Source organism: Montipora capricornis, chromosome 2 (genome assembly GCF_036669925.1).
Source record: "Montipora capricornis isolate CH-2021 chromosome 2, ASM3666992v2, whole genome shotgun sequence".
Lineage (NCBI taxonomy): Eukaryota > Metazoa > Cnidaria > Anthozoa > Scleractinia > Acroporidae > Montipora > Montipora capricornis.
This window is the reverse complement of record NC_090884.1, coordinates 31,256,457-31,276,456: the sequence shown is the minus strand read 5'-3', so window position 1 is coordinate 31,276,456 and position 20,000 is coordinate 31,256,457. Positions and strand designations below refer to the sequence as shown.

Below are 20,000 nucleotides of genomic sequence, written 5' to 3'. Positions count from 1 at the left end.
TGGATAGATCTGCACTGGGCCACCCGATTTTGACATTGGACTCGGCATTGGACGTGAGTCTTTCGATGAACTATTTTCATTCTCTGAAACATCACTGGGTAACTCCCGCTTCCACCGCACACTCTGGCCTTGCACATTTTCAAATTTCTGTGTAAGGTCGGTTTTCAAACTTTTCAACGCGACTTTTAACTCAAAATATCTGTTGACTGATTTGTAACAATTATTGTTGCAAAGATACCCTTCCGGGTCCAGGTTCTCGCTAGCAACGATTTCCTGCAGCTTTAAAGCAAGGTCTTTTTTCAGTTTTACCCTCTTTCTTGGGTCATCCAGAAAACTATCACATACAGCACATTTTTGACGTGAACAAACAGAGGACCGAACAGGTTTTTTCGGAGTCACAACCTCCGCCATTTTTTTCCCGCGCTGCTCGGGTGCGGCAATTAATTTGCATAAAAAGCGGATGTGACGTCACGGACAAGCTCTACGGACCAGTGATCCAGCCGTAGTTGGGCGGAGGAGGACAACCGCACTCACAAAACGGCTGGAAATCGAGCCTACCTATTTGGCGTCTGTGGTGAAAAACAAAAACGCGAAAAGGTAAGTTCATTTTAGGTGAAATAACTCTACTTTTTTGGTTGATTTTTGTTCTTTTCCTGCAAATGCTGGACAATCAACTTTCTAATTCCTATTATTTACGAAAGAAACTCTTCTTTGTCAGTTCTACCGGCTGATGAACAACAGCGCTGCAGACGCCGAGACTCAGTCTTGCCAAAAAACCTCGAGTAAGTCTCTTTTGAAAAACATTTGTTTTCCTTGATATATCCTTTTGTATGTGCTTGTGGTTTTTATCTGTGGTCTTAAATTTAAATGCGCTGGCAATGCTAAGACAACGTTTCCAGAAAGACAAGGATTAACTTTTGAAAAATTTTAATGACCGTCAAATTTAATTTCTTTTTTTGCAACGCTTCAATTGTATTTGTCATTTGCTTTCCTTTACAGAAATGTACCAAATGGATTGGACAAATAAGCTTTCACTGGCAGATCTGAACTTTGCTTTACATTCAGAATCATTTCAGGATTATCGATCGTAACTGGATTGAGAATTTCAAGCCGTGCTCGGCTCTTCCAATAAAACAATAAAATCATTCTCTGAAATCAATCTTTGTGTAGCTCTGAAAAAGCATATCTCTTGTCTTTCTTAAAGAAGTCATGATTCAGTATGAAGAAAGAAGACAAAGAAACTGCTGTACAATAGGCCCTTTGCAGCTAGAGGTCACGTGCTTGGATACCACCTAGCAACAGGAAACTGGAGAGCAAGCGTTCCAGTTGAACAAAAGCCAGAAGGTCAAGCACGTGTGGTTTTGAAGAAAAGTTTTTAGACATAACAGCGCTTAATTTTAGTCCACTTCTACAGTTATTGTAAGTCATATTTCCAAACTTTAGTCTAGGCTTGTTTTTAGCAAAGTAAAACCGTATTTCGCTTCCAGTTTGCCGTTCTAAACCAGCACCGGCGCTTGACAACATGGCGGCTTCGCAAGGTATGTACTCAAAAAATCTTCTTCTAGAATGATTTCCATGCCTTAGACTTACATAAAAACACCTGTTAAAGCAAGCCTTTGCCCTATTTTAAAATGTGAGTGCAATATAGACCATTTTAGAAGCGGGAAAATACCAATTTTTACTTATGATCGGCGTGACAAATTATACTCGTTTTTATTTGTGTCTTCTGTGTCCACATATCTTTTATATCACAAAGAATATCATTTGCCATTAAACATTTGAGGTATTGTCGACTTATTGAATATGCCTTATATGTTATTATTTTTATTGGAAGGAGATTCACAAGATATTTCTGCTTTTCCTGCTTTAACATTCGATGATGTTGTGCGATACTCCAAGGAGAAGTCTGGTTGCACTACTACCTCAAAAGCTTACAAATTTATGGCAGAACCGGGCTATCTACACGATATCAAGGGTAAGTATCATGTTTTCGAATGTACGAGAATATAAAAGTAATAGTTCCAGCATCAGAGAATTAAGCTTTTATTAATGAACAAGACATTTTGAGGGTAAATGCTTTAGATCTATGAAGAAGAGTGAGCCCCCTCACATCATGAAGGTATCTGCAAAGCTAAGCGATGCTTCTCTGGCAGGAAAATGTTCCTGTGTTGCTGGAATAGGGGGATACTGTCATCATGTAATTGGTCTGCTGTACTACCTGGCACTTCTTAAGCAACTTGGTCATTGTTGTTTACCTGATGAACTTACCTGTACCAGTATGAAACAGCGATGGAGTGTTCCAAGGGGAAGGAATATTGAGCAAAAGGAAATTCAAGATGTTTTGGTTAAAAAACCCCAGATGGGAGCACAGTACAGTACATTCATCAAAAGCACTCTTTATTCCCCTGCTACTATGTATGGAACATGGACAAAAAATCATTTTAGCCATTACACACCCCAGTCTCTCATAGCAACCCTGGTTCCTAGTAAAGAAAAGATGAAAAATGTACCATTTGTGCCATGTAGATATGGGAATGTGCCAAAAGGCTGTGTGTTATCATACCAGCAGAGGATGTCAACAGACTATGTTATAAATGATTTCACATGCACTGCTTTTCCAGAATTGCCACTGGACAATTCAGAGGAAAGGTTTGAAAACAATTATTCAATCTGTTTGGATACTAAGCAACAAGCTGCATTTGAAGCACTTTCCGTCACCCGAGAGGCATCTCTTAAAGTTCAAGAACAGACCATAACTCAATCTTCAAGCAGCATCTGGTATCTTCTTCGAAAAAAAAGAATCACCGCCAGCAAATTTGGTTTGGTTGCCAAACGAGTGTCAAATTTTGGCTCTTTAGTAGGCCAGCTCAATCCCAGCAGATATGTCCAAACCAATGCCATGAAAAGGGGGATTGAACTTGAGGCACATGCTGCCATGGTTTATGCAAATTCAGCAAAGGGGGGACGTGTAAATCTTTTCCCTTCGGGTTTGGTTATAAATCCCAAGTGTGCATGGCTGGGCTGCAGTCCTGACCGTAAGGTTTATGACCTGGATGCAGTTAATAGTGGAAAAAATCCCTTTGGCCTACTAGAAGTAAAGGTTGTTAAGGAAGGCGAAACAACATTTGACAATGTCAGATACTTGGTCAAAGATCCTGTCACCAGTGCATATACTTTGAAGACAACAGACATTTATTATTATCAAGTTCAATGCCTACTTGGTCTCACTGTTCTGGAGTGGTGTGATTTCTTCAGTTATATCAATGACAGTTTATATGTGTGTCAAAGAATAATGTTTGATCAGTTTTTTTTTCAGGAGGCCAAAGACAAAGTAGACAGTTTTTTCTTTCAATATTATTTGTGTTGATGAATATATTAATTTTGTCACATTCATGATCACTCGGGAAAACATGGGTGAAACGTTGGAGGCACAAGTAATTTCTTTAGACATGTATTAAATGCAGCATTTTGATTTTAACTGTATCCAATGTATTCTCATTCGTGCACCTGTCAATGTTAAGCCCCAGGAGTGAGAAAGGTGGACCCAGGACATTTAAGATTCTCACTTCTGGGATTAGAATTTCACAGAAGACAAATTTCCACGAGTGGGCGGTTCTGACAGGGAAAGGGGTATGTTTTTGGCATGGGAAGGGGTGTGTAGATACTAGCAACCATGCTCTGGTTAGGAAATTTGACATTGAAACAGACTAGAATGTCAAGTCCCCTGGGGTATTCCTTACCTCCCCCATGGATGAGCATTTATTTGTGTATTGTGAATGCTTAATATATTAGGAATACCATTTATGCATTATGAATACCATATATAGCAAAGACCACTCTTAAATATTCATAATGTACCCATCAATAATTTTACCAAAGTTTGTTCCTAGTTAGAGTTATTTCAGTAACCCTATTCAAGTCTAGGATTTAATATTTCAAAGTCAAAAAGGGAATTACTTAGTGTCTATCACTACAGGTGTCTTCATGACCAATAACCCATTTCTTGTAATCATTCCACAGCTGTTCATTTTACTTGTTATTTTGAGATAATATTAGGGGACCCTGAAAATTTGTGAGCAAGCAAGCCACTGTGTACAGCTGGTTTACAGAACCTAATGTTGAAAGGGGTACATCAGTATCAAAAAAGTGGTACTCCTTGATCCGCCTTATCGCACGCTCCACGTGTATTCTAAGCCTGGCAATGGTCTTAGTTTTTTGCACATCTAGAGCAGTAAACTGGCCTTGACTTTTGAGGAATGGGGGAATATTCAGAGCTACACCTTTTGCCCTAAGAAGATCATCAATGTCAAAACCTTTGTCTGCCATCACTGAATCCCCCTGTTCTAGTAAATCTAGTATACCACTGCATCTTGTTATTTCTTTGTCTGAGATTCCACCTGTATATAGGCATGACACAAAAGAGATGGCACCATATGGTGTAATTCCAATTAAACCCTTGAGTGTTGTGCTACTTTTATACGAAGAATAGAACTGTGATTGGAGTAGCAGTGAAGTTGGGGTCTGCACAAAAATTTCTGTGCAGTCCAATATAACTCTTGTACTTGGGTACATGGCCTTGAAACTCTCAGGCATGAATTTATTTACATCATCACGTGATGGCCAGATCATTTGGCTTCCAAGGAAAAAATATAGGAAGTTGCACCATGTTGTTATTTTCCTGCTTATTGAAGACATACAAATTTGGAAGCGATGAGCAAGATCTTTTTCAAAGAGCCCTAATTTCAGTCGAACAAGAAACATGAACAATTCATCAATTAATTGCATAGTTCTTGCTCCGGGCCTGCTTTCTCGTTCCCCAGAAGCATAGCAGTAGGTCATTGTTTCTGCTGCCAGCCTGACAAATTCATAAAAGTCCTGAATGTGTTGATAGGTGGGGAAACCAGTGTAAAACTTTATGGAATCATTATCAGTGCTAAATCGTTCAAGGCCAAATTTGCTTAGGGCCAGTTGCTCTGCTGCCTGCTTTTGGACACTTTCGATGTCAATAGATGCTTGGGCCTGGACTGCCTCAACTTGCTTGATTGCAGCTGCTGTTTCATACTTAACTTTTACCAGCTCTTCCTTAGTGGCCAATAACTCAGCTTGTAGTGCTTTGATTTCATCCTGCATTGACTGTATACTAGTAGTTGGTTCATTTGATTGTATGTCAGTAGTTGGTTGATGCTCCATGTCTTTATTACCACTTTCATCTGTTTGGGTATCTCTAAAATCAGCAAGAATACAGTAGAATTATATAATTTGTTATAAATGAAGAAATGTAAACAATGTAAAAACTGTGCACTGACTATGTCCTCACAATCAATTTTATTATTCTGTCTTGGAATAATGATGACAACAAACTGGAAGAATTCTTCAAATTTTAGTGAAGAACTAGTCCTTTACCTTCCTATATGTCGAATAATTTTTCTTCTTTCCTTAATTGGTGTAGACCAATCAAAAATCGAAGGGATGGCTCCTCTCTTTAGTGAACGACTTCCACTTTTACTAGGTTGAAGGTAGTCTTCTTCTCTGAAGTGTCTGGAGCAAACCCTGGTACTGGCAGAGATCTAAATCAATCAAACAATATCGGTGATTACTGACGTGTAGGAACATCAGTTTTATTAAGCGAAGATCAGGAGAATTTACAACGCTGGTCCGAAGGTTGTCGAAAAGCCATTAGAATTGTTACCTTGAAGTGTGGCCCTTCTTCTCTTCGTATTTTAATAAGCCATTGCTTTCGAATGTTTCCATCCTTTGATCTGCCGGGCAGCCTATGAAATCTCAGTTCACTGTGGCATCGAGAGTCCCCATTGCACTTAGGAACACAGCAATGGAAGCAGGACTTGTTTTTCTCTATAGAAGGTGCCGGAGGTTCGTTGACGGTGTTTTCTGAACAGACAAATAAAAACGAGTATAATTTGTCACGCCGATCATAGGTAAAAATTGGTATTTTCCCGCTTCTAAAATGGTCTATATTGCACTCACATTTTAAAATAGGGCAAAGGCTTGCTTTAACAGGTGTTTTTATGTAAGTCTAAGACATGGAAATCATCCTAGAAGAAGATTTTTTGAGTACATACCTTGCGAAGCCGCCATGTTGTCAAGCGCCGGTGCTGGTTTAGAACGGCAAACTGGAAGCGAAATACGGTTTTACTTTGCTAAAAACAAGCCAAGACTAAAGTTTGGAAATATGACTTACAATAACTGTAGAAGTGGACTAAAATTAAGCGCTGTTATGTCTAAAAACTTTTCTTCAAAACCACACGTGCTTGACCTTTTCGCTTTTGTTCAAATGGAACGCTTGCTCTCCAGTTTCCTGTTGCTAGGTGGTATCCAAGCACGTGACCTCTAGCTGCGAAGGGCCTAATGCCGTAAAATCACTGACGCGACATGCTTAACACAAACAAGTCAAGTCACAGACGCCGGTCTCGACCCAGTTTCACCTCGGCTACTTGGCGTCGGTGTTGACAAAAACGTCTCGTGCTTAAGCTCTCTATTTAATTACGCTTCGGACTTCAATGAGAAAAAAATATGAATAGGTCGTTCAAAACCCTTTTTTAACCAAACTTTCCGAATTTTAAAGTCCAAAATAGGAAGGTTTCATTCATGAGAGGTTAATTTGATGATCTAGTGCGATTTTCAACGGGGAAAAGACGACCACGAAGTAGCTCGTGGCATTGTGCTCAATTTAACAAATTGATGTCAGTTTTTCATGCGTCTGTCCTGTTATTGACCATGAATTGCGTCATAACTTTTGTCAAAGTAGCTATCGCCTCGTGGATCCGCAGACTACTTTGACAATGTTATGACGAAATTCATGATCAACTAGACCGTCCGTGAGGGTACACTGGGTTGCCTGTGGTACGTGCACCGTTCCAGACAATATTTTTCAAGTTGGGGGGTCATTAAGACCATTTAAGGGGTCACCCAGAAGTCATACCAGCAGAGGCCCTTTGGCTCACAGGTCCTCACACGTTCGTACGACGAAACAGATCCTTTTTTGAGGTTAAAAACCTGGCTACCGGCCTATTAATTAATCATTTGTCAGAAAGAAGAAATTCCTGTCCTCTTTAGAAATAACAGGACAGACGCATGAAAAACTGACATCAATTTGTTTTTTACAATAACAAAAACGCAGAGGGGTCAAAATTAAGTCAAAACATGAGAAGAAAGCGAGACAAAAATGCCAGAAACTTCAATCTGACGCGAGCAATATCGCGTCATTATCGCATAAATTATAAATTTACGTGTCTGTCCGCTTATTGACAATAAAAATTAGCCAATGAGCGCGCAAGAATTTTTGCAGTCATTGTAAAAGATAATTTTGCTCAAAATAATAGCTCGTACGCAAATGTGTATCTCCATCACTAACCTCAATTCCTCGATGTTATTTTCCAGCTAAAACGTTCTAAAACTGCTTGAAATTGTTTCCCTGGTATTTACCCATCCTTTAGCAAAGGTTTTTACATGAAAAATCATTTCGAACAGTCCATAAAAAGACATTATAAAACGGCAGAACTGCGGAATTGCGGAATGTACGGAACATTCTAAAATACGGAATATATGGAATATTCTAAAACACGGAATATAGGGAGTATTCTAAAACGCGGGAGGAGAGGACAGTCTTTTAAAAAGGATATAAATATTGCATTTTTTGCCAGTGAGTAGTCTTGTTAGGATAATATAACTTTGGATGATAAATTTACATTTCCTCGCGACATGTCCTCGCGGGATGTGCTCATACCTTCGCCGAATTTGAGCGTCATTTTCCGAAAATTCACCAAGAAAGGCGATCCTGAAATCCATAATAAAGCTTTCTCAACATGATCGGTGCAAGAAACCAGATCAAAGGAATTCGAAGCATGTGAGTCTATTCGAATCTACCAATCAGTGCAACGCGGCCGTTGGCTTGCCAATGCTTGGCAACGGTCGGGTTACACTGAAACTCAAATTCAACGAAGGTGTGAGGACATCTCTAATCGATCGGATGCTGGTGTTTTTAACGTGAGAATTTCAATGGTTTGGCGTCAGTTCCTGCTTGAACAAGACTGGCCGGCGGTTCGGTGTTGCCTGCCTTGTCAATTTCCTTGACTCTCTAACTGGTGGTCGAGAAAAGATCTCGTAAAACTGATGAGACCTAAAACACCTCGGGACGACCAAAAAAAAAAAAAAAACACAGGACTCGGTTGAGACTTTGTTTGATCTTTCAAACTTTATTGCCGAGCAAATGGCAACCGCCGTGATGTATTTATCCTTCTACAAATTGATAACAACAACAACGACAGAAGGTGGTCCGCCTGTAACCGATCATAACAACATCTGCTAGGTAAATCGAGTATGAACGAAGCAAGTTTAAATTTGCAACAAACCCCTTCAAAAAGACTTTGACTTAACAAATCAGCCTGAAAAAGAAACGATAACATGTAATACATTATGTTTCTAAGGCAATTGAAACACTTACCATCGTCTTTCTCCATTTTTCCTTCTCTTTTGTCGCGAGGAAATGTAAAATTATCATCGAAGTCATGTTATCCTACCCAGACTACTCACTGGCAAAAGTGGGTAATATCATACTCTTTTTATATGACTTTCCTCTCCTCCCGCCTTTTAGAATATTCCATATATTACGTGTTTTAGAATTTTCCGTATATTCCGTGTTTCAAAATATTCTATTTTTTCCGTGTTTTAAAATATTCCATATATTCCATATTTTAGAATATTCCGTGCATTCCGCAATTCCGCCGTTCCACAATTCCGTTCTATCATTCTACTATTCCATCGAACAGGGTCTCGGAACGCGTACGAACGGCTAGAAATCAGGCCACCTTCGCATGACGGGAAGAATGTCACTTCCGGTCACCGCACTATTCACCTATGCAGTCCTTTGCTTAAAGTCCCTCATGTTAGGGCATATACTACCACATAGTATAGCAATTTGTGAATGTTTTGAAATAAAATCAGCCTTACAGAGTTTGGAGTACTTGTCAAATGATTTAAAATAAAAAGGGAGATCCCTCAAATTAATGCATTCAGAGGTAAGCAAAGACATGACGATATCAGTATTCAGTTTCAAGCTAACCAGTTGATTCTCATCCGGAACAACTGCAGCAATCTTGTTATTGCCCCACTCGTTCTGGTCAAGGAAAGATAAATTTTCGGCATTTCAAATTTCTTCATGACCCCGGATTATCCCAATGAAGGTCCTCAAAAACCCTCACTTCTGAATGCGAACTTTTTATAAAACACTGGGCTTCGAGAAAAAAAAAAGATATCACACGGGCTCACACATACCCTTTCCACGAACGCTCAGAGGATACCTTCTGTTGTCCTTTTCCTCCAAATGGTCGAAACAACATGAGGAAAAATTGTCCGTTTGGATCCTTTCAACAAGAAAGATCCTCTCAGAGCATGCAGTCTTCTGCAAAATGTACCGAAGAAACGACAAAAATACGTCGCGGTGGAAAATTTGCTCTGTGACGGAACTTTGTAGTTCGACACAGCAGATTACGGTGTATGAAATCGACCAACTAGTTCCCAAAAGGAAATTTCAACCAGTAATTAGCCATGTGAAGAGTTCGCGTTAAGCCTCTGACGTCATTACTACCATTTCGAGCTACCATGAACGGCTAACTATTTTCCTCGTTTTTCAACACTTAAAACATTCAAAATTGCTTAAACAAACTGTCACATTTTTAAATCGAACGCAACTGGCCAAAAATAATGGGTAGTATTATTCAAGACATTGTGACAATGTCCAAATATGGTCATAGCGCCCTCAATATTCGTCGTGCGTGCTCAACGTATATCCTGCGATATACGTAATTTTGAGTGTCGTGGAGAAAAATGATAGTTTTCAAGCTTTTTTTTTTTCAATAAACGAAGAAAATTGTGCTTTGTCATCAATGTGTTGAATAATAAAACAATTATCCTGCTCAATCTTGCGGAATATCGCCTGATTTTAGCCAACTCGGTCTCGGTCTACGGCCTCGTCGGCTAAGTATCATGCGATATCTATTCCGCGCGATTTTGCAGGATAATTGTTAAATATATTGCACACCCTGCTCAGTTATGTTTAAGTGACCTTAAACTCAAATACTTTTTATTGTCAGAATAGAACACATTTTTTTACTTATAGTCCAAATATTTCTGTAATAAGTCACCTGTTAGTGAAACAAAGCCACGACACATTTGTTCACGTAGAAGAAACAAGCGAATACTAAGGCGATAGGTGACTCGGATTGAAACCAAATTTAAAAATTTTCGTCTTATCTTCTTCGGCTTCCGCTACAACCTTTAACTTAAAATTAAAACTATATAAATGACGACAAATTCTTGGCGTGAAGAAAGATTAAATTTGAATGCTTACTTCCTAAGCAATCAAAATCTTTCAAAAAAAAAAAAAAAAAGAAAGATATCAATATTCGAATGGATCAGGATCAACTAGCTGCATTAATTGAAACATTATTGGGTAGAAGTATTTTTCTTTTGCTTGAGATTTTGCTTAAAAACATGAAGATCCAAAAGAAAACTGTTGTCGTAATTAAAGTGATTACTACAAAATTGTTAGCGTAGTTTAGGATTCGTCTTAAGACCAAGTGCTTTGCTAAACGTTCCCGTTTGTAATTTTGACCAATCAAGATATAAAAGTTAGGGGTGCGTTTTAAAGCAGTGTGCCCTACAACAAAAAACGCGGTAATCTATTTTTTCTGGATCCAAATTCATTCAGACTTCGGCACTCGTACACACAAGGGGTTCTTTGTTGGACAGCGAACTTAAAGTGGAAATGTTGAAAAACAGTTGTTTTAGTGATATCAAGATTCTCTCTGAATGTTTAGAGGTTTTCATATTGGCAAACGAGACTACATTGTAACGCCGTAAATAGCTCTCAAGAGATCGTTAAAAGCATGGACAGGGATTATTCAGATATGTTAAAATTTTAAACTAAGACTGTTTTTGACAACGTATGAAATCTCGGTTGTTTCTCGATTCTTTCTTGTAATACGAAGAAGGCAAGTGAACATTAGGACTTTCAAATTATTGACATACTTGATATTTGGTGGTCAAGGAAAGTTCCAATTGAAGTGTTGTGAATTTCTCTCGTGTTCGAGATTTTAGGTCCATAACAAAATCACCTTTAACTGCCCACTCGTTAAGCAACTGACCAGGAGGGACTTTAAATAACTAAGGAGAAAGTGTCCTCTTTGTAATTACATCAGCAAACAGTTCGACTTTCAAGTATTTTCGGATGAGTACTATAACGCGTGGGCCCCGTCTCACTATCCTTTTCTCATTTACTGTTTGGGACTTAAACAACGCACACACTGTTCACAAAGAGTGGGGCACACTTCACGGTACTGTTGGGTCTGTTCAGCGCAGCCTCTCTAAGTAAGTTGGCATATGGCTGTTAAAGCGAAGCCTAAACTAAACTATAGTACCTGTTTCCTGATACACTTAAAATAATGAACGCCAATGGATAAACGACCTTAGGAATTCAGTCTGACAATGGGTGTTAACCATCGGACACTTGTGCAATGTGAGCTCCAAACGATCTCTCTTATAAAACATTACACAGCAGAATTTATACATCAGCAATTTAATGACGTGCCTTTAGTTGTTACCCACAATTACCATGGCCATTCGAGGTGGGCAACAACAGTACTGAATAAAACATAACGGTACAAGCTCAATAAAGAAAACAAGAATAAACAATAACATGAAAACTATTTCAAAATAAGAAATTATTACCAACTATTACATGCATTAGATTAATATATTTGACCATCTTTTTTCGAGCTTATCTGCATGGGATAACACTTCACTTCCTGTGAATATGGAGGACCCCGTTCAAAGAAATCCACACAAATTAAGGTTCATGAAAGTTCGCCTTTCAACTGCAAGGTCTAATGACTGCGAAGGGCACTTAACATTTTTCGAGAACCATGCGCACTAGGAAGTTGTAACCTGATGTGCTATATTGGGTAATTTATTGCACACTTATGTATAAGTGAACTTAAACTCGAATACCTTTATTGTCTGAATATAATACATTTCTTTATTTATAGTACACATATTTTTGTAATAAGTCACCTGTTAGTGAACCAAAGTCACGCCACATTTGTTCGCATAGAAAAACAAGCGAAGACTACAGTGCACGTTGGTGGCTCGAATTGGAACCAAATTTGAACTTTTTTTCGTCTTATCGACTTCGGCTTCGGCTACAAGATTTAACTTGAAATTAAAATTATATGAATGACGACAAATGTTTGGCGTGACGAAAGATTAAATTTGAATGCTTACTTTTTAAGAGATCAATATCTTTCCAAAAAATGAAGGATGTCAAGATTTGAATGGATCAGGGACGACTAGCTGTATTAATTGAAGCATTATTGAATAAAAGTTTTTTTTTTTTGCTTTAGCTTTTGCTTACAAACATGAAGATATTAACGCAAACTGTTGTCGGAATTAAAGTGATTGCTTCAAAATTGTTAGCGTAGTTTAGGATTCGTCTTGAAACCAAGTGTTTTGCTAAACTTTCCCGTTTGTAATATTGACCGATCAAGATTTAACGTTCACTGAACGCCGTAAATAGCTCAAAAATTAAATATCAAAAGATCGTTAAAAGCATGCACTGGTATTATCCAAAAGAGCTAGAGTTTTTAAATCAAGACTCTTTGTTGTTGACAAGAAAGTGATCCCACTTTTTTTTCGATTCTTTCTTGTGCCACGAAGAAGACAAGCGAACGTTGGAATATTTATAGAAATGACATTTTGGTGGTCAAGGAAAGTTCCACTGAATTCAATTGCAAGTGTTTTGAGTTTCTCTCAAGTTAGAAATAGAAAGTAAATAACAAAATCGCTTTTCAACTGCCCACTCGTTGGATGAGTTGCTTGACAATCGAACAATTGTCCAGGAGGAACTAAGTAGGGAGGAAGTGACCACTTTGTAGTTACATCAGCAAATAGTTGACTTTCAAGTATTCTCCGATGAGTAATTTAACGCGTGGGCCCAATCTCACTATCCTTTGTTCATTAACTGTTTGGGACGTTAACCAACGCACACACTGTTCACAAAGAGTGGGGCCACACTTCCCGGTGGTGTGATCTGTTTTAAACGGCCTCACTGGGTAACTGGCATTGGCTGTTGAAGCGAGCTAATAAAAGCCTATACTAAACCATGCATTTGTTTCCTGATGCACTCATTAGATGAACTCGTTGGTTCAGTTACTTGACGATCGAACTACTGTTCATGAGGAACTAATTAGGGAGGAAGTGCCCACTTTGTAGTTACATCAGCAAATAGTTCGACTTTCAGGTATTCTCCGATGAGTACTGTAACGCGTGGGCCCCGTTTCACTATCCTTTGCTCATTAACTACTCGGCCTCACTGAATAGTTAGCATTGGCTGTTAAAGCGGAGCTAATAAAAGTGAGTCTAACCTGTTCGCCTGATACACTAGGATAAAGAACTCCAATGGATACAAAATCTTAGGAATTCAGTCTGAGAATAGTGTGTGGGCCTAAACGTTCTCTTATAAAACATTAGACCGCAGAATTTATACATCAACAATTTAATGATATGCCTTCAGCCGCAGACTTTCTGCTAGAAGAGTCTGAATTATTTCTTGTTTATTGTCATGCATCTCTCTAAAGTATGCATCAATATCCGGTAGTAGCAAAACAATGGCAACCAAAAAATTACCAACTTTGGTTTCACTGCTTGGAATGCTACAAATATAGATCATATCTGTTTTAATGTAGCAAAAAATTCACTGAAGTCATCAGTGGGTAGATGTGACAAGTTGAACACTGCATGATTCTCTCAGCGGTAACTTCTCTTTGAGCTTATAGAAACCTTTCTTCTACGTCGGTACGTAAAACTGAACTGTACTGAGACCAGATGTCAAGACTAATTTGTGTATCAGAAGCAACTTTTATATGTTTTAGGCCTTAAAGTAACCCATGACCTTTTATTATCCGTTTCATTCACGCATTGTCTTGTTTGGAGTGTTACCCAATCTGGCGTTCAGAAATCAAATTTCCCACTGCCTTCCCTGACAAACTGTTACTGATATTCTGGTATTCGCGGATGACGAACTGAAGCCGACCAATTTAATTCCAATACCCACAAAAGGGAAGAGTAACTCCAGAATACCCGGCCACCGAGCTCTTGTAGCGGCATTGTTTGAAGACTGAATTAGTACACAAGACATATATATGCAAATAAGTAGCTGGGTATTATTGCAAAAAGGGCGTGCTGTTCTGGTGCACGATTATTAAATTTTTGTTACGAGATTAGACAACGTAATCAAACATACCCTGTCTGCAAATTAAGTCTTTTGTAAGCCAACGCCAGTGACCTTATGAGTTTTTCTGTAAACGAACGTGATTTGAGATGTTTACAGAAATTTTGGCAAAAAAGGAGGCTTTTTTCTTGTTCCCCAATACCCGGAAGACCCTCTCTCGTACGAATTCTACTTGCCAAATTTCTGACACGCTTTGTGACAGTATTTACGCACAGAGAGTGACGCTTTTGGAACCAAGCCTATGATCAACAAGCATTGATCAGCTCTTCTTCGAATGGGTGTTTTCCCTGGAACTCATCCTTATACCCACACGAATAATCTCGACACCTGCTGAAGCAATATGACATTCGCATTTTCTTGGCAGGATTATCAAGTCATGCATTTAGCGGTTGATTGTCAAAAGCAGAGGGATCCAGTATGTTTCCATTTTAGTACAATGCCTCGTGAAATAACAGAAACCCCATGACGAAGTGAAAAAGCACCCCAATGCGCACGTGGAAAGTGTGTTGCCTAGGAAATGAATGTAAACACTTTTAAAACAATTGACTGGAAAGGAATTTAACTTTTGTTTTCCTCATGCGCTCTTCTGTGTTGATTCTTCGAGCAACAACTTAATTTTTGGCATATGAGTTGTCGAAGGTTGACGAAATCCTGACGAAGAAAGTCAATAAAGGATGATTAAGAACGTCAATTATATATTGGCAACGCTACAGAATTCATGACTTAACTCATCAAGTTTTTGCTGAGGAGTTTAAGGAAATGAAATAAAGATCCGCAATAAATTGAAGAAATGATTTTCGCAATTTGCAGCGTTTCTATCATTGTTCAATTCAGTCGATTTATGCGGCTTCCGGATACTTGAAACCAGATTCTTCAGTAATTTACAATTAACTTTCATACATTTCGTTCTTTTAATAAAAAAAATTTGCAGCAGTCGTTTTTGTTCACTTCCGTTACTATTGAAGTAAATAACAATTCGCCTACACATTTCTTTCTTCAGAATTCAACGGTACATTTTTCTAACGGTTGCTTTCAAAAGTCGTTTTCGAATGCTATTGTGTATACATAGGACTCGAAATAAAATTGATCTTTGCGGAGAGATCCATCCGCATGCGTTTGTTCCTGTTCATTTATCGGTAGCATGAAATATTCCCGGAAAGAACTCCGTTAATTCGATGCTTTGAAGTGTTGACGTCTTCATCAGTACTAATCTCCCAAATCTCAATTGCCTGATATTTTATCAGCAATTTGGCAAGGAAAGTGTTTCTAATAAGTTATGATTTAGCACTCCGATTTTGCTTTGTATTGTACCTTTGATGCGGCAAATAACACATGATCCATGGAGCGTTTTCACTCACGTGACTAACAGCCATGTTGAATTACTGAAACAAAAGAAAATAGAGTTCAATTCCCTGAGGATTAGTTTGGTACACCATCATGGCCGCCATTCCTTTGTTTTGGAACACCAACATGGCCGCCCTGACGTCATGTGAAAACGCTCTATAGAGTGATCTTAAAAAGATGTGAAATGTTTCAGTGCTGATAAAGTGTGTATTAAAGGCATGGGCAGATGCATGCGTAAAAGCGACGTGAAATAAGCGGTCCATTTCCACAAACTTGCGAGAAGCGTTTTCTTTCTTTCTCCACGGTTAACCATGATGGAAGAAGTCGTAATTAGGCCAGCATTCAAGCATTCAGCCTGATATTGGATTTCAACTGTTAGTTTTTTGCAATGACCGAAATAAAAAAAACTCCTGAGTTGTAACTGCATTGTATCGACTGAGACCGAATTTACCGACGCTGATTCTTAGGTTTGTTGTCTACGATTGCTAACAAGACAAAACAATGAATGGCCCCTTTCTTTCGAGAAAAATCAGATAACGTGATCAACAATGAACACGTATGCGTATTTCATGTTTCCTGCGTGGGTATACACGGACGTTTGAGGTTTTCCGCAAAACTTAAATCATTTTTTTTGCGCGTCATAGCGAATCGACATGTATGATATAAATACCTGACGTTGAGGGGCTGCTTGTTAAAACGAACCGTTAACAAGATCCTGCAATTGCAAATATCTTCAACTGAAGATAAAAGACCTTCTTACATTGACCTCCGCCGGAGTTGGTAAGTACCTTTTGGTCTCGAATATATAGTGGCTACATTAATGGTGTGGGTTAAGAATTCCCTTTGATTTGAGTAGCATTCCCAGCTTTTGCAGTCATTGTTCAAACGTAACACTGAAAAAGAGTTTACACAAAGAGAGAAAAAAAAAGAAATGATTCGTCCGTTCAGTTACAAAATAGTTGTATTGCAGCAAAACGCTCAAAATATTCAACATCATTACTAGAATTAGGTTAAGCTTACGCGGGAATTTATGACTCGCTTGTTCCAGCCGTCCTCCATGGCATCTGGCGACTTCCTCTTTCCTGCATCCTTGGCTTGGTTTCCACAATTCTCTTGGTTTCGATGCGAAACCAACAGGGGCACCCAACGAGAATATAGTCCAAAACCACTTAAACATACAGTTGTTAAACGTATCTTTGTATTTAAACCGTAGATATGGCATATTTTCATCAATTTTTTCATCTGTTCGGATTTCCTAGCTGAAAGTCTAGTGATCCGAAAATTATAGGGATTAAAACTTACCTTTTTCGAAAATTTCAGGCAGAAACTGAAGGCTCCCCAAAATTCTAGGTGACCTTTTTAGGGTAAAAAATCCGTTAAAAATGGGCAATTATACCATTTCTTAGACGTTCGAAAATCCTAGGAGAGGCAGGCAAGCAAGAAATTTTACAACAAATGTTCCGAAAATTCTAGATCTCAAATCGTCTTCCGAACAGATATTTTCCGAAAATTGACGTTGGGTGCCCCTGAACCAAGAGCAGCACTTAGAAGGGGGAAATAAAAAGAGCTGTTCAGTTTTTGTTTCTCCTAGGTCTGTACAACAACTATCGCCTATCTTTACTTGAAAATTGATTTTGTAATAGTTGGATATGAAAGTCAGGAAGTTTTAAAAGCGAGAACAATGCTCTCACAATGTTGAATTGACCGTGACCATGCTGTTGTTTTCAGTTCTCAGAATTAATAGAAATATACGGTGTATTTTTTAAACAGTCTCGGCCAAAAAGTAAACAAACAGATGAAACAAAGAAACTTGCCGAGGTTTAAAATCATCTCCATTTTTTAACTATTATTTTAGTTTCTACGCCGAACATAGAAGGAAAGAATTGCCACAATGAACTTGACTCTTTTGTTTCTTCTATCCGCTGTGGTTTTCTTTCACCATACAGGTAAGCTAATTTAGTTCGACAGTGCAAAGAACTGAGTTATTCTTGGCTAGACATTTCCCCGGTGGAATTATCTCTGACTGGTAAATGCTGAATTAAAAAATGCCCTTCATCGGAGAGAAACTAGGGCGCTAACAAATTATGTATCGAGTGATGTGGTCTTCGTCTCGGCTGGACCCCGGTTTTGAACAATTTATCGACGTTTTGTTGGAGTTTACTTTTCACGATTTCTCTGTCAGTACAGCGAGGTATTATTTTATTGAGTTGTCCACCATGTAGAAAGTACCTCTTCCTGAAAATTGAATTTTATTACACGATAAATTTGTTGCTCGTTATATGTATTTTCAGTGGCCATAGAATATTCACCACTCGGTTGCTTCAAAGACAAACGGCCTGCGAAGGAGAGAGCACTTAGAATACTTGTTAAGAACTTTCGAGGTAATTTAGATTGGAATAACTTAAACAAGACAGTCGAGGACTGCGCCAACGAAGCGAAAAAGAAAGGATTCCTGTACTTTGGGGTTCAGTTTTATGGAGAGTGTTGGAGCGACCCCATGGCTCACTTGACTTATGACAAGTACGGACCTTCCAAACAATGCTCTCATGGCGTCGGTGGCCCTGATATGAACTTTGTTTATATGCTTCATGGTGAAGGTAATTACAAAAAAAAAACATTATTTTTTTCATGAATTATTTAAGATTGAAAAACTATATCCGCGAGCCAAGAAATTTTGCGAGCGATGAAGCCGCGCTCTAGTTCATTGTTCAATGTTAATTGGCTTGTTGCCAAGACCAGGGGAAAAATACCAAAAAAATAGAAACAGTAACAGTAAAAACAATAGACTACAATTGCAAATACCATCCTTGTAGAGCTTTACACTGCCCAAAAACTGAGACTGTTGATGAAGGCTAGCCACCCTAAGGCGACTGTCTTTCTCTCTTCTAACCAGTTATATTTTTGGGCACGAGTCAATGGTCTGTTTGTCCTAAGGCGTTGGGAGCGCAGCTTCATCTCAGTCACAATAGGGACCTACGTAAGCAAGGACAACGACGACGGGGCAAGAACTTTGGAAAGCCACGTTTCATGAGCAAAAACAATGGCTCTGCAAGCCCCGCACTAGCGTTTTTCATTTTGGTAAATTTTCTTCCGTCATCATCAGGCGAACGCGTGTAATAGCTAAATTTCAGGATCTGTTGACGACTTAAGCACACCGCGATATACATTTTTTTCCACTGTTTCTCTTAGTCCACACCATGCCATACCGTTTATGCCAGTCTCATTCCAAAACACTTTGCATACATTTTACGGAAGAAATGTGTTCCGGCAACAATAGGAATTGTTATATAGCTGAAAATTTTCCCTCAACAGCACGTGCTCTCATTGGTTACTTCGAGGTCACATGACACCTAACAATAAAACTGTTTCCCGCCAAAAGTTCCCGTTTCGGTCAACAGTGCAAAACCTATGACGTCAGAGGGTAACAGTGCACTGTTACCCACGAATGTTGGCCGACGACCTCAGTTGCTGTTTCCATTGCTCGTTTTCTTTTTGTGCTATATAACAAATCTCTTAATGACTGGTCCCTCTGGAAACAGTTAATTTTGTTTTCCTCGAATCTCAATGTTTCTCTCGGCTGCACCTCGGGGAAACATTGAGATTCGACGGAAACAAAATTAACTGTTTCCCGAGGGACCAGTCATTAAGCGTTTAATATGTCCCAATCACGAGAAATCATATTTTCGGGTGACGTTTCGTCCTCGTTGTAGATGCTTAAGGTTCCTAATGAGAGCCGGCCTACAAAATTGAGCGCTCGCAATGGTAACGAGTTCGTCTTTGCAACAAGATCTTGGAGGGAGTGGTCCGAGAATATGGAAATACAGAGCGTCAATTGCCAGCAACATTTTTCTCCACAGAAAACGAATGCTCCAACTATAACCTTTTGAATGAATCAGACCGGTCAGAGAAGTACCAGTCCACAGGTGCATACAAGTGTGATCACTGGGTGCATCACTTTAAACCAAATCTCTGGAACAGATTTGAAGGAGCAGCTGGAGAGACCATGGCTGTAACGCCAGTGCCTCCTAACAAATGTTCAGCTTTTTTGAGTGGATGGATGGATGGAAAGCATCCAGAGGTAGGTGACGTGAAGTTGGAGACGGGAAAACGTCAGACCAATATCTGACGTAGCCTTCCACGCAGTCGTTTTTAGGGTATTTTGCCAACCCCCCACAAACGCCTGCTTTACCCGAACGTAACATTCCATTCACTTAGTTTAGCCAATCCAATCTTACCTTTTGAAATCTTGAACTTGACATCACACGCAGAACAACTCTAATGGGAAACCCAGGAAGTTGGCAAAGTGGCCTACTTTAATTAGAAGCATTAAATTAATTAGCCATCGTTAGATGAT

General features: G+C 39.0%; 3 protein-coding genes across 5 annotated transcripts in view; 2 read left to right on the top strand and 1 right to left on the bottom strand.

Annotated features, from left to right (window-relative positions):
• The first annotated feature begins 1,811 nt into the window (after positions 1-1,811).
• On the top strand, positions 1,812-3,595 carry LOC138018595 (uncharacterized). Its single transcript, XM_068865291.1, has 2 exons — positions 1,812-1,975; positions 2,154-3,595. The coding sequence occupies exons 1-2, from the start codon at positions 1,813-1,815 to the stop codon at positions 3,365-3,367; spliced, it is 1,377 nt and encodes a 458-aa protein (XP_068721392.1). The 5' UTR covers position 1,812; the 3' UTR covers positions 3,368-3,595.
• A 56-nt stretch (positions 3,596-3,651) lies between these two features.
• On the bottom strand, positions 3,652-11,538 carry LOC138018544 (uncharacterized). 3 transcript variants are annotated; one of them, XM_068865224.1, is made up of 6 exons: positions 11,436-11,538; positions 9,292-9,418; positions 6,081-6,158; positions 5,690-5,889; positions 5,404-5,567; positions 3,652-5,224 (listed from the first exon to the last, which is right to left on the bottom strand). In XM_068865224.1, exons 3-6 carry the CDS (start codon positions 6,094-6,096, stop codon positions 4,030-4,032), a joined length of 1,575 nt encoding a protein of 524 aa, XP_068721325.1. In that variant the 5' UTR covers positions 6,097-6,158; positions 9,292-9,418; positions 11,436-11,538; the 3' UTR covers positions 3,652-4,029. The 3 variants fall into 3 exon arrangements, with proteins under 3 accessions (XP_068721325.1, XP_068721317.1, XP_068721332.1); XM_068865216.1 differs by lacking the exon at positions 11,436-11,538 and having other exon boundaries at positions 9,292-9,682; XM_068865231.1 differs by lacking the exons at positions 9,292-9,418; positions 11,436-11,538 and having other exon boundaries at positions 6,081-7,471.
• A 4,751-nt stretch (positions 11,539-16,289) lies between these two features.
• Positions 16,290-20,000, top strand: part of LOC138018659 (uromodulin-like) — a 9,203-nt gene continuing 5,492 nt past the window's right edge. Inside the window, exons 1-4 of the mRNA XM_068865350.1 lie at positions 16,290-16,426; positions 17,502-17,592; positions 17,938-18,243; positions 19,504-19,724. Of these exons, the coding sequence (XP_068721451.1) occupies positions 17,538-17,592; positions 17,938-18,243; positions 19,504-19,724 (582 nt within the window). The 5' untranslated portion in view covers positions 16,290-16,426; positions 17,502-17,537. The remainder of the gene's footprint in view (positions 16,427-17,501; positions 17,593-17,937; positions 18,244-19,503; positions 19,725-20,000) is intronic.